General features: G+C 43.1%; 1 protein-coding gene across 3 annotated transcripts in view; it reads right to left on the reverse strand.

Moving 5' to 3' along the window:
- The window catches only part of SQLE (squalene epoxidase), a 38,720-nt gene that overhangs the window by 11,625 nt on the left and 12,337 nt on the right, over positions 1-14,758 (reverse strand). For all 3 annotated transcript variants that reach the window (XM_058179137.1, XM_058179136.1, XM_058179138.1), the window contains 4 exons: positions 14,047-14,299; positions 3,993-4,173; positions 1,869-1,965; positions 266-379 (listed from right to left, as the gene is read on the reverse strand). In XM_058179137.1, coding sequence (XP_058035120.1) covers positions 266-379; positions 1,869-1,965; positions 3,993-4,173; positions 14,047-14,299 — 645 coding nt within the window. The remainder of the gene's footprint in view (positions 1-265; positions 380-1,868; positions 1,966-3,992; positions 4,174-14,046; positions 14,300-14,758) is intronic.

Below are 14,758 nucleotides of genomic sequence, written 5' to 3' on the forward strand. Positions count from 1 at the left end.
GACGGTTGCTGTGTCCCAAGGTCAGAAGCCAATGGGGAAGCCAGATTCACTAAACAGTTGGGTTCCTAACTTACCAACTGCCGTGATTCACTCATCAACTGTGTCAAGAAAGGTTGTAAAATGGGGCAAAACTCACTTCACAGATATTTCACTCAACAACAGAAACGTTGGATTCAGTTATGGTTGTAAGTCGAGGACTGTAATGATAACCACAAGCATCCAAATTTGATGATAATATTGCTTCATGTTTTATGGAACCACTTACCTTCAAAATGCATCCTACAAAATGAGAGGGGACTTTCACTTTGCTGGAGATGAGATTTTTTCGAAACTTGGAAAACAGACCATCAGCAACCACCGTTAAGGGTGCGTGGAGTTCCTGCAATACAAAACAAATCAACTAAATAGGGACTAAATGATCATGATCATCACGATCAGTGGTAGAATGTAGATCAGTGCTGGTTCTCCGAACTACTCAAAATTTCCGCTACTAGCTCTCCAGAACCTGTCAGAATCTGCTGAATAGCATCCCTGATCACGATGCACAACCTGTCACAGGTAGTCCCCAACTTTAATTGTAGCTGAGCCCAGAACTAGTCATAGGTCATGCTAGGTGTTAAGCGGGTCATCACGTCACCATACTTTATTTTATGACATTTTTTTTGCAATGGTCATTAAGTGAATCTGCAGTCATTAAGCAAATCCATTGTCCGCAATGGGTGCTTTTTGCCAAAAAATATCATAAATCACAGTCCTTTGACTGAGGATGCTGCAAACAGCCATAAATGTGGGCCAGTTGCTGAATGCCCAAAATGCAATCACATGACCACAAGGAGGACAGCTGTCAGAATTTCGAATCTGAAAAATAATTAGCCTGGGGAAATTCATTGTTACATTGAATGGTTGCTAAGCAACTGGTCATAAGTTGAAGACTAATTGTACCTTACTGGTTTTAACAGGCCAACCTGAAATGGATAATAGTATGTGAGCCAGGAATGAGTTACTAATTTTTGAAGGTTTCATTCTGCACTGAATTCTTCTCACCCGCGATTTTCTCACAAATCTTTATATTCCTCAACCTACACTTTGCACACATCCTGACATCCACATTAAGTGCTTTAAAAATAATGATTCCATTGGAAGGTATATACCACATAGCCTAATTCAAAATATGGTTTGTATTCCTATTATTTTACTAAGCCAATAATGGCGAATGTTTTGGGCTCAACGTGTCAAAAATTCAGAAAATGCTTAATTTGACTTTGTTGGCATGTCTCGTACAAACACGTGAACAAAACAGAAACAATTATTTATCTTCTCCACAAGTAGGCCGCCATGAATAGCGGTACTCGATGACAGCGCCAAGGCTGGGCCTGAAGCAGAGTCCGAGGCCTCAACCAGCTCTAGTACCATGGCTGCCATTCAAAATAGCCTCCTTCTGCTATACTGCAATGTGCTTGGAATCACACAAGGCTTGCGTTCTTGAAGTGGCTTCAGAGAATGCTCTTTTCCAGTCTCTGCAGGATCCAAAGACTGCAAAAATTTTCAGAGGGTCTGAAAGCTCCTTGAAAGCACAGCCCTCTCACACGACTTCCGCACAGTCCAGAAGCTGCACAAGACCATATTATACCCCATTCTCACATGGCCTCCACAGCTTTTAAAAATCATGCTCAAATGGGATCTGCCTTCAAGAATTGTTACTGTCGGCTGCTGGCGTCACCCAAAAGGTTGTGGCGTGTCACCTTTGACATGCGTGTCATAGGTGCACCATCGCTGTAATAAGCTATCTGATTAAGAATTGCAACTTGTTTAAAACCGATATAGTGTCCTAGAACACTGGAATAACCAGAATTGCTGGAAAATCTCACCTTTGTATCACCAGTTTCTTTATCTTTGTATACGATTCCAGCTACACATTCCTCTTCTTCAAGCAATTGTACCACTGTCCCCTCAATAAATTTTGCACTGGAAAAAAAGCAGATTTTTTTAAAAATGCATACATGGTATACATTTTATTGTGTTGGAACTGAAATGCGTGCCTTTGCTTAGAAATGTTGCAAGTTGGAAAGTATTTCTTCTCTCTTTTCTTTTTAGTCTACACCAGGGGTGTCAAACTCAAGGCCCGGGGGGCCAGATCTGGCCCATGGGATGCTTAGATCTGGCCCACGTGGTCGCCCTCAAAATAGTGAAGGACCAACCCGTGATGCTTCTGCCAATCTAAATGGAACTCGGGCTCCCAGGCTCCATTTTTGCTGGCAGACGGCCGCAGGAGGATACCCCCTGGCCCACCCAGGCCACCACAGGTGCCCCCGACACATATGATGTCACACTGGCCATGCCCACCCAGCCACCAGAGGTCAAACACCACTCTGATGCAGTCCTCGATGCAACTGAGTTTGACATCCCTGGTCTACACTAAAGACTAAAACTAGGGAGGGTCCCTTCTTGAAACAGACAAAATAATCTAGTCTGGCTGCCAGGTTGGTATAATGGTTAAGTTGCTAGACTAGGAACAGAGAAACCTAGTTCACTGTGAACCGCAAAAAATCATTCATTTTCTCTCTGTACCCCTCTTTTTCTACATGTGTGATTTTTATGTTCATATAAAGTACTTCATAATTAATAAACCATGCAATTATATTCAATCTTAGACAAAACAGCTGTTATATGGAAAACTGGACTTCTGAAGTTGAAAAGAAAAGGAAGAGGATGTTAAAATGTCAACGGTGAAAGAAAATAGTTTAAAAAAAATCTGAGGAAAGGGAGAGTAACTATGTGCTGTCAGGTTAGTATGTTCTAGGAGCCATTCTTAGACCAGAGGGGGGGGGAATTAATTTTCCCAAGAGGCCAATGAGAAACTGGAAAAGTTGTCGAGGGCTGCGTCTACCCCGCCCCATTGCTGCTGATGCCCCGCCCACTGCACTCCCCCCCACCCGATGCTGCACCAATTCCTGCTACCAATGCTGTCCTGGTGCCCCGACCCCAGCAACACCCCACCTCCACGGCTGCTGCTACTGCCGGCCACGCTCGGACTGCTCACAGGTCAGATGTGGCCTGTGGGCCATAAAATGCCCATGTCTGATCTACACAGACCTTCTTCGATATCATGTGTCCCAAGCCTGGACTTTCAGGTCTTCCAATAGTGCACAAAGCATGCCATTCTTCTATACCGCGTTTCTAAATCTTGGCAATTTTAAGATGTGTGGACTTCCGTTCCCAGAATTGCCTACCAAGCTCGCTGGGGAATTTGGGAATTGAAATCCACACATCTTAAAATTCCCAACCTTGAGAACTACTGCACTAATTTGACAGCCTAGGCCAACCTCTGTCCCCTTAAGATGTTTCTAGAAATCACTTTTTCTTCCCACCATATTTAACTCTAGATATTACAGTTGCTACTGACAGGGAGAACTTTGATTCAGTGTGCCTGGAATATTCACATAACACTTGTAAAAACACGTTACATCTTTTCCAGGAATGCACTGCTGTTGCAAGGGCAACACCCAGGAAAAGACACAACTGCTTTAAGGGGGCTTCTGCAATGCACAAATTCAAGTGTATTCCCAATCTTATCCCTCTCTTCAAATCCAATCCATTTTCTGGACTGATAGCTTACGTACGTCAAACAAGATATGAGTTTATTTTACTTTCAATTTAGACAATTTATTCTTTATTTTCAGGTTGTCTGTATGCCAAAAATGACAAATTAGGCTTCAACAGGAGCAACCTGTTTTGTAACACTGGTGACTCAAACAGCAAAACAAAAAAGGTTTATGCATTAACTTCTAGGAGTTTCACTGACAGAACATATAAAAACCAATCCAACTGATATTGAAAATGCTTCTTCTGGTTAACTCCAAACTATTCTCAAATGCAGTGAATAAAAGAAAAGCACATTTAAAAGGAAAAAATAGATGGATGCATCTTAAGAAGTCCCTCTTAGGCATGTGGCCTACCCTACTTGTGCTATGATTTTAGATCATTATATTTACTTGGGTTCTGACATGGCTGCCCTTCGGAGACCCATGATGAAGCGTCCATGATGAAACGCTTTCCCGTGCTGCACTTGCCCGGCTGCTGTGCAAGGGTAAGGGATCTCAACCTGTGCTTTGTTTTCAAGGTTATGAACGATGTAGCCATTTATTATATGAGCATCTATATCTTCCACAGCATCTGCAAAATAAAGGAATGGAGAAAGGAGGAAGATTTAGGAGGAGCCAGATATCTTAAAAACACGTATCTGCAGTGTACTTTTCAAATAGACAGCTATTTAAAGTTACAAATGCCAAAACATCTTAGGGAGATATTTACGAGAGCGAGATTTGAATAGCTTGACACAATAATGGTCAGATACGGGAGATTCCATTCTATACCCTACAATCGAGTCTCTGCATTTGCGCAATGGCAGAGGTAGATGACCTGGCTCACTTCCTATTTGATTGTTATCTGTATAAGAGGGTGACAGACAGGTACCTGGGTCTATATACTAAACGAATGATCCATTGGGATGCCCATATCAAAACCACCTACCTTATGTGCAGCCAGAATCTGAAAATAACATTTAATACAGCACAGTATTTAAGCAAAATAGTTCGGTTGAGTTCAGCATATTGGGACTGATTGGGGCAGGTTGTAGGGGTGACACCAAAATATAATTTTATCATATTTTATTTATATTATTTATATTTATTTATATTAAATTATTGTATTTCATTCCAATTTCATTTTAAATTTTATTTTATTCCAATTCCATTTTAAATTGTTTTTATCAGATTTTAGTAATAATTTGTGTCTGGAACTCTGCAGTTGGCCCAAGGGCTAATCAATAAAGTAAACTAACATATCCACAGTGACTGGTGGTATGTATAGCCCAGGGGTGGGCAACTATGGCAACTTTATGATCTGTGGACTTCAATGCGCAGAATTCCTGAGCCAGCATGGCTACCTTGGGAATTCTGGGAGTTGAAATCCACAGGTTGTAAAGTTGTCATAGTTCCCCATCCTGGGATATACAATCAGGATTCATAATACAGCAGCCTCTCAGCCAGTCTGAATGAAGTCAAGGGCTGGGTTTGAATCCAATTTAGATTCAGGTCTGAATGAAGTTCCAAGTTCGGATGCTTTTTTTTCCCCACGTAGGCTTAACTCCTGTAATCCAGACATTTTCTCTGTTTTTTCCTGGACAGGAAAAAAAAAGCATTATTCTTTTAAAAGGGAAATAGGGAATTTCCAGGGAAATAGAAAAAGAACTTACTGTCCCCAGGTTTGGGTATACAATGTCCACAACAGCTGTGGCAAATAGCAGGAATTATCTCCAGGAGCAACCCAAAGGAAAGAACAGGGAACTTCGTTTCTGCATTTTGTTGTTGTGGTTGTTGTTCTGATGCTGTCATGTCCGACTCTTTGCGACCCCATAGACCACAGGACAAAATCTTCCCCTGTCCTCCACTGACTCCCAGAGTTTGCCCAAATTCATGTTCATTGCAACCATGACACTATCTAACCATCTCATCCTCTGTTGTCCCCTTTTCTTCTTTCACCTTTGGTCTTTCCCAACATCAGGGTCTTTTCCAAGGAGTCCTCTCTTCTCATTTGGTGGCTAAAGGACTTGAGTTTCAGCTTCAATCTCTGTCCTCCAAAGGAGAGTCAGTTTTGATGTCCTTTAGGATTGACTGGTTTGAACTCTTTGCAATTTCAAGAGTCTTCATTTAGGTTACTATATACTTAATCGTGTTTTATTTTAATTACTTTTCTCTGCATTTGTTTGAGTGAAATTTTCCTTACATAAAAGTTCAGCAAATGTGTAGAATTTAGACTTTTATGCACACAAAGATAGTCTTTTTTTTTTATTTGCATTTATACCCCGCCCTTCTCCGAAGACTCAGGAAGGCTTACATTATGTTAAGCAATAGTCTTCATCCATTTGTATATTATATACAAAGTCAACTTATTGCCCCCAACAATCTGGGTCCTCAACTTACAACCATAATTGAGCCTGGAACTATGATCTTAACTCATGCTGGTCATTAAGTGTGTCATCACAATCACAGCCCAATTTTATGACCTTTTTTTGTGGTCGTTGTCAATCAAAATGAAGCAGTTATTAAGTGAACATCATGGCTATTAAGCAAACTTACTATTTGCAATGGGAGTTTTTTTCTTTTTAACAAGAAATCAATGTCAGTTTTTGGTTCAAAAAAAAAGTCATAATGTGCAGTCACATGACGGGACATTGCAAATAGCCATAAATGTGGATCATAACCTTGAATGGTCATTATGCAACCAGTTGTAAGTCTACCTATACCTGGTTGAGTATGAGGGTACATCTTTATTGTCTCTCTACTGCCTCTATTTCAAATCATTGTCATTATCATCACTTTCCTTCAGGGTAATAGGTGAAAAAGTCAAATCTGAGGTTCCTCTTGAATAGTTTTGGAAAATTCCTCTAACACTTGTATAGCTAAAGATCATTTAAACTGTATCATTGGTAACCTCGGAATAAGATAATATCTTGGGGAAATAGCATAGAAAAGATGTCAGGGAATGTTTATCTAAATATTTATAGGTTCAGATAGTCCTCGACTTATGGCTACAATTGAACCCAAATTTTCTGTTAAGTAAGATGTGTTAAGTGAGTTTTGCCCCATTTTACGACCTTTCTTGCCACAGTTGTTAAGTGAATCACTGCAGTTGATAAGTTAGTAACGCGGTTGTTAAGTGAATCTGGCTTCCCCGTTGACTCTGCTTGTGAGGTCGCAAAAGGGGGATCACATGATCTTGGGACACCGCAACTGTCATGAATAGGAACCAGTTGCCAAGCATCTCAAATCTGATCACATGATGATGGAAGGGCTGCAACGTTGCAATTGTGAACAATGGTCAAAAGTCACTTTGGAGACGACTTCCGGTGTCCAGCGGCAACGGACGTCTGGAAGGCTTCTCCTGCCTCCAGCGCCCGAATCCGGCCGCCGCCGAGGCCCCCAGGGGCCAGGTGTTCCGAAAAGGACACCTGCCGCACGGACGGCTCGCCAGGGGTCTCCCAGCCGACATACAGGACTGTGGGGACCGATGCTGGCGCGTCCTAGGCTTGGCGGGGTTTGGAGGCCACAGGCCGCGGCCATTATTTTGGTCGTCGCCTGGGCGCTGTGCCAGTGACACCGGGCATTGGATTTATAACTGCAGCAGCCTGGTGGTGAACAGGAACGGAGAAGAATTGAGGAGGAGAAGGAAGGGAATATCGGTGGCGTGGTGGAGTGCTCCGGTGCGGGGGTTTTCTCCCCTGCGGTTGGAAGGAGCACGAGTTATTCTGGAGAGAGGAGAACTTAAAATAAGAAGATTACCGGTTTTGTGGAGCTCTGGAGAGAAGAGGTGATGGAGAAATTTAGGAGGGAAGGTTTGAGGCCCCTCCTTCTGGGGAACAGTGGTGGCGTCCAGCTTCCGCCTTCACTATGAGAATTTTGATGACATCACTTCCCTTGACTTCCTGGTTGACTAACTGTACTCTGGACTCGTTGCTCCTGTGAGTGCCCCTGGTGGATCCGGAGGAAATTACAAGGATACTGTGCCTGCCTGAGGATTTTGTATTTTTTTTTTCCTTAATGGCAAAGGTCAGAGACCAACTGCTGGAGAGATGGAGAGAATTTTGGAAAAGTTATCTAATATGGACAAGAAATTGATGAAATAAGAGCAGAAATTGTGACTATCCAAAAGGATTTAAAGGATACTCAACAAGTTTCAGCAGAAAACAAGCAGAAAGTGGAAGGTTTGAGGGTGAGATGCGGGCAGTGCAGAAAAGAGAGGAGACGACAGGCAATGCTGTGCTTGGACTACAGATGGATAAAATGTCTTATTTCCTTAGGTTTCAAAATTTGGAAGAAGTGGACCAAGAAGACTTGAGAGATGTTGTGACTAAATTGTTGGGAGAATTTCTTGGGAGAGGTGTTGATTTCATGAATTGGGATGTGGATCGAGTTTATAGAGTTAATTCGCAATATGCACGCACGCATGCAGTTCCCAGAGAGGTTCATGTCAAATTTGTGAGAAGAGAGACGAGAGATGAAATTCTTAGAAAACATAGGAGTGGGGCACTGATTTACAGGGGCAGGGAGATAGCCATTCTGAGGCAGATTCCCAGACAGGTACGTGAAAAAAGAAGGAAATATTATTTTTTGTCAAGCAAATTGTACCAGAAGGCAGTGGCCTTCAGATGGCTGATGCCAGAGGGATTGATGATTTTCCGGGAGGGCATTACGAAAAAAATCAGTACAATTGCGGAGGCTCCGGCCTAGGTGGAGGAACACAAAGCCCCCCTGGAATCAGATGACCCAGGAATTGAAGAAGGGGAGGTTATAGATCATGGGGCGGAAGCGGCTGCCGCTGTTGCGGCCCTGGAGTTGGGTCAGGCTGAACCCAGAGTTCTGAGATCTAAAACTAGGAAGTGATAAAGATATTTGGGATTGTGTTGGTTTTCCTTATTCTCTTTAGTACGATATTCTGTTTATTCTTGACCCTTCTTTATTACGTATTTAAAATTTGTAAACTTAGCTACTTCGTGTTACCTGCTTGCCATATGGCTGTTGTATGTGTTAAAAAATTTGAGTAAAATTCTTATTTTAGATAAGAAAAATGAAAATTTACCATACCTGATATGTATTTGTATAAACCTTTTTTTTGACTAATAAAAACTTTTTGAATATAAAAAAAAAAAAGTCACTTTTTTCAGTGCCGTTTTAACTTTGAACGGTCACTAAGTGAACTGTTGTAAGTTGAGGACTATCTGTAAATGGCACGAAAGAGGGAGGAAAAACATGAATAAACTGATGGTGGGATGAAGACATTCTCTCTTTAGATACTAAGCTGAATAAATGTACTGGTAAAGCAGCAACCACATTCTCCAGGCTTACAAAGAGATTATGCTTAATAAGAAGTTGACGGACCATACAAAGATCCAGGTCTATAGAGACTGCGTCCTGAGCACAGTCTTGTACTGCAGTGAGTCTTGGACACTTTACGCATGGCAGGAGAGAAAGTTGAACATCTTTCATACGAGCTATCTCCGACATATTTTTGGCATTACCTGGCAGGACAAAGTTCCAAATAGCGCAGTCTTAGAACGTGCTTGAATTTCTAGCATGTATACACTACTGAAACAGCGACGTCTACGCTGGCTTGGGCATGTCGTGAGAATGGCTGATGGTCGGATTCCAAAAGATCTCCTGTATGGAGAATTAGTGCAGAGAAAGAGCCTCACAGGGAGACCACAGCTGCAATATAAGGATATCTGCAAGAAGGAACCTAAAGGCCCTGTGTTGTCTTGTCCGCTCTCACCGCAGCCGGGGTCTGCTTATCTGCTCCCGAACACGGAGGAATGTATGCCTCCCGGCCCCAGTCCTGGCTCCATGCCCAGACAAGCTGCAGAGGAGGGAGCATCCCCCGGCCCCAGCCCTGGCTCCATGCCCAGGCAAACGGAGCAGCTAGACCCCTCCCCCTCCTCCACAGCATGTGAGGCTGAGGAAAGTTTACTTCCAACAGCTGATTGGAGTGACCCTCGCCTCAGAAGATTGGATAGGCGGAGGCAAGAGAAGGAAGGGAGGGGCAGGCCTTAATGAGTGCTGAGTCATGGAGCCACACCCCATGGCCTATATAAAGGATCTGCTTTCTGGCAGTCTCTGAGTCAGGCAAAGTCGAACTTATCTTGCTGAAGTCACTTACTGGTCTCCTGCCTGCTCTGAGGACTTTGCTAGGACTTTGGGCAGAGCTGCAGAGGCAAGCCTGATTCGGATTTCCCTGACCCGGCCGTCAGCGGAGGAGTGGGACACGACACCCTGGGAATAGAGATTAACAACTAGGAAACCCTGACCTCTGATCGTTCAGCTTGGAGGCTAAAGACGTAGCATGGCCTTCTCCAATTCGAAGAGACATTTGTTCAGCAGGCTGAGGCAAAGCAAAATGTGCGATTTTGAACCTAAACAGAGTGATGTTTTTTCTTTTCTAGCTATAAAATCTTTCCTCCATCAAACAGGCTTCTTTCTCTATCTTGGTTTTCCATCTTTTGGGTTTTCTCTTTTTCCAGTGTTAATCCTGAGCCATGAATTTAAGGCAAGTTAGGCTGTACGATTGGAGGAGTTTTATTAGTATTCTTTGTTTTCTGGTTTTTGTAATGCAGGTAGTTCTCGACTTACAATAGTTCATTTAATGACTGTGAAGTGACAACACACTGGAAAAGGGGCTTATGACCGTTTTTCACACTTAATGACCATTCAAAATTACAACGGCACTGAAAAAAGTGACCTATGACAGTTTTTCACACTTAATGACCATTCAAAATTACAACGGCACTGAAAAAAGTGACCTATGACAGTTTTTCACACTTAGGACTGTTGTAGCATCCCCATCATCACATCATTGAAATTCAGACATTTGGCAACTGACTCACATTTATGATGGTTGCAATGTCCTGGGGTCATGTGATCACCGTTTTGTCATTGTCTGACAAGCAAACTCAATGGGGAAACTGTGTTACTAACTTAACGGCAGTGGTTCACTTAACAACTGTGGCAAGAAAAGTTGTAAAATGGGGCAAAACTCACTTAATAACTATGGCAACTTTATGATCTGTGGACTTCAATGCGCAGAATTCCTGAGCCAGCATGGCTACCTTGGGAATTCTGGGAGTTGAAGTCCACAGGTTCATCCTGGGATATACAATCAGGATTCATAATACAGCAGCCTCTCAGCCAGTCTGAATGAAGTCAAGGGCTGGGTTTGAATCCAATTTAGATTCAGGTCTGAATGAAGTCAAGGGCTGGGTTTGAATCCAATTTAGATTCAGGTCTGAATGAAGTCAAGGGCTGGGTTTGAATCCAATTTAGATTCAGGTCTGAATGAAGTCAAGGGCTGGGTTTGAATCCAATTTAGATTCAGGTCTGAATGAAGTCAAGGGCTGGGTTTGAATCCAATTTAGATTCAGGTCTGAATGAAGTCAAGGGCTGGGTTTGAATCCAATTTAGATTCAGGTCTGAATGAAGTCAAGGGCTGGGTTTGAATCCAATTTAGATTCAGGTCTGAATGAAGTCAAGGGCTGGGTTTGAATCCAATTTAGATTCAGGTCTGAATGAAGTCAAGGGCTGGGTTTGAATCCAATTTAGATTCAGGTCTGAATGAAGTCAAGGGCTGGGTTTGAATCCAATTTAGATTCAGGTCTGAATGAAGTCAAGGGCTGGGTTTGAATCCAATTTAGATTCAGGTCTGAATGAAGTCAAGGGCTGGGTTTGAATCCAATTTAGATTCAGGTCTGAATGAAGTCAAGGGCTGGGTTTGAATCCAATTTAGATTCAGGTCTGAATGAAGTCAAGGGCTGGGTTTGAATCCAATTTAGATTCAGGTCTGAATGAAGTCAAGGGCTGGGTTTGAATCCAATTTAGATTCAGGTCTGAATGAAGTCAAGGGCTGGGTTTGAATCCAATTTAGATTCAGGTCTGAATGAAGTCAAGGGCTGGGTTTGAATCCAATTTAGATTCAGGTCTGAATGAAGTCAAGGGCTGGGTTTGAATCCAATTTAGATTCAGGTCTGAATGAAGTCAAGGGCTGGGTTTGAATCCAATTTAGATTCAGGTCTGAATGAAGTCAAGGGCTGGGTTTGAATCCAATTTAGATTCAGGTCTGAATGAAGTCAAGGGCTGGGTTTGAATCCAATTTAGATTCAGGTCTGAATGAAGTCAAGGGCTGGGTTTGAATCCAATTTAGATTCAGGTCTGAATGAAGTCAAGGGCTGGGTTTGAATCCAATTTAGATTCAGGTCTGAATGAAGTCAAGGGCTGGGTTTGAATCCAATTTAGATTCAGGTCTGAATGAAGTCAAGGGCTGGGTTTGAATCCAATTTAGATTCAGGTCTGAATGAAGTCAAGGGCTGGGTTTGAATCCAATTTAGATTCAGGTCTGAATGAAGTCAAGGGCTGGGTTTGAATCCAATTTAGATTCAGGTCTGAATGAAGTCAAGGGCTGGGTTTGAATCCAATTTAGATTCAGGTCTGAATGAAGTCAAGGGCTGGGTTTGAATCCAATTTAGATTCAGGTCTGAATGAAGTCAAGGGCTGGGTTTGAATCCAATTTAGATTCAGGTCTGAATGAAGTCAAGGGCTGGGTTTGAATCCAATTTAGATTCAGGTCTGAATGAAGTCAAGGGCTGGGTTTGAATCCAATTTAGATTCAGGTCTGAATGAAGTCAAGGGCTGGGTTTGAATCCAATTTAGATTCAGGTCTGAATGAAGTCAAGGGCTGGGTTTGAATCCAATTTAGATTCAGGTCTGAATGAAGTCAAGGGCTGGGTTTGAATCCAATTTAGATTCAGGTCTGAATGAAGTCAAGGGCTGGGTTTGAATCCAATTTAGATTCAGGTCTGAATGAAGTCAAGGGCTGGGTTTGAATCCAATTTAGATTCAGGTCTGAATGAAGTCAAGGGCTGGGTTTGAATCCAATTTAGATTCAGGTCTGAATGAAGTCAAGGGCTGGGTTTGAATCCAATTTAGATTCAGGTCTGAATGAAGTCAAGGGCTGGGTTTGAATCCAATTTAGATTCAGGTCTGAATGAAGTCAAGGGCTGGGTTTGAATCCAATTTAGATTCAGGTCTGAATGAAGTCAAGGGCTGGGTTTGAATCCAGTTCTTTTAGAGTGTTATAACCTCCTGGCTGTAAGAGTTCTCCAACAATCCTATCAGGTTCCTTCAAATCCCGCTCAATGACCGTCACTTTCCTCCCATCCCGGGCCAGCACCGTGGCCAGAGCAGAGCCAAGTACACCTGCCCCCACAATGATCACTTCTGGATCAGGTTGAGCAGCGGCTGTCGAAGCTGAATCGGTTTCTGTTCTACTGTCAGGTGAAGGGATGACTCCTCTTGTACCCTAAGTCAGAAAGAAGACAAATCACAAGGCATTTAGCCTGGTACAATGGCCATACAATATGCAGCAGATTTAATGACACTCAGTGGGAGCCCAGTGGCTCAAATGATTAGGACGCTGGGCTGACGATTGGCAGGCTCGCGTTCGAGACCCGGTTGCTGCCATGGGATGGGGTGACATCCCGTCTCAAGGTGCAGCTCCTGACAACCCAGCAGTTTGAAAGTGGGTAGCTGTGAGTAGATAGATGGGTACCACTTTGCCGGACAAATATGGGCCTCTGGTGGCTCAGACTGCTAAGACAGTCTGTTATTAACACAGCTGCTTGCAATTACTGCAGGTTCAAGTCCCAACAGGCCCAAGGTTGACTCAGCCTTCCATCCTTTATAAGGTAGGTAAAATGAGGACCCAGATTGTTGGGGGCAATAAGCTGACTTTCTATACAAATGGATGAAGACTATTGCTTAACATAGTGTAAGCCGCCCTGAGTCTTCGGAGAAGGGCGGGATATAAATACAAATTTAAAAAAAACTTAATGAGGTTGTGAAAAGAGCTCTCAACTGGGCATCCTCCAGGCACCCATTCAATCCTTTCACAATCCAAAAACCCTTTGGTACTCCCAATACAATTGTAGTAGTGCAACAATTCTTTTAATGACCATTCAAAATTACAACGGCACTGAAAAAAGTGACCTATGACAGTTTTTCACACTTAGGACCGTTGTAGCATCCCCATCATCACATCATTGAAATTCAGACACTTGGCAACTGACTCATATTTATGATGGTTGCAATGTCCTGGGGTCATGTGATCACCGTTTTTGTCATTGTCTGACAAGCAAAGTCGACGAGGAAACCAGGCTCACTTATCAACCGTGTTATTAATTTAACAACTGCAGTGGTTCACTTAACAACTGTGGCAAGAAAAGTTGTAAAAGGGGGCAAAACTCACTTAATAAACGTCTCACTTAGCAACAGAAATTTTGGGCTCAATTGTGGTCATAAGGCGAGGACTACCTGTAATTACAAGAATACAAAGTAGAGATAGAACAGCTGCCAGGCTGTGAGTGAGTTTCAAAAACTTGCAGTTGAACCGTGAATTCCCAGATCTGTGAATGAAAGACAGAAGTGTTTTAACCAACAGTTAATGTACCTTGAAGGCCCAGTTCTTTTAGAGTGTTATAACCTCCTGGCTGTAAGAGTTCTCCAACAATCCTATCAGGTTCCTTCAAATCCCGCTCAATGACCGTCACTTTCCTCCCATCCCGGGCCAGCACCGTGGCCAGAGCAGAGCCAAGTACACCTGCCCCCACAATGATCACTTCTGGATCAGGTTGAGCAGCGGCTGTCGAAGCTGAATCGATTTCTGTTCTACTGTCAGGTGAAGGGATGACTCCTCTTGTACCCTAAGTCAGAAAGAAGACAAATCACAAGGCATTTAGGCTGGTACAATGGCCATACAATATGCAGCAGATTTAATGACACTCAGTGGGAGCCCAGTGGCTCAAATGATTAGGACGCTGGGCTGACGATTGGCAGGCTCGCGTTCGAGACCCGGTTGCTGCCATGGGACGGGGTGACATCCCGTCTCAAGGTGCAGCTCCTGACAACCCAGCAGTTTGAAAGTGGGTAGCTGTGAGTAGATAGATGGGTACCACTTTGCCGGACAAATATGGGCCTCTGGTGGCTCAGACTGCTAAGACAGTCTGTTATTAACACAGCTGCTTGCAATTACTGCAGGTTCAAGTCCCACCAGGCCCAAGGTTGATTCAGCCTTCCATCCTTTATAAGGTAGGTAAAATGAGGACCCAGATTGTTGGGGGCAATAAGCTGACTTTCTATACAAATGGATGAAGACTATTGCT

This window comes from Ahaetulla prasina, chromosome 3 (genome assembly GCF_028640845.1).
Source record: "Ahaetulla prasina isolate Xishuangbanna chromosome 3, ASM2864084v1, whole genome shotgun sequence".
In the NCBI taxonomy this organism is placed as follows: Eukaryota; Metazoa; Chordata; class Lepidosauria; order Squamata; family Colubridae; genus Ahaetulla; species Ahaetulla prasina.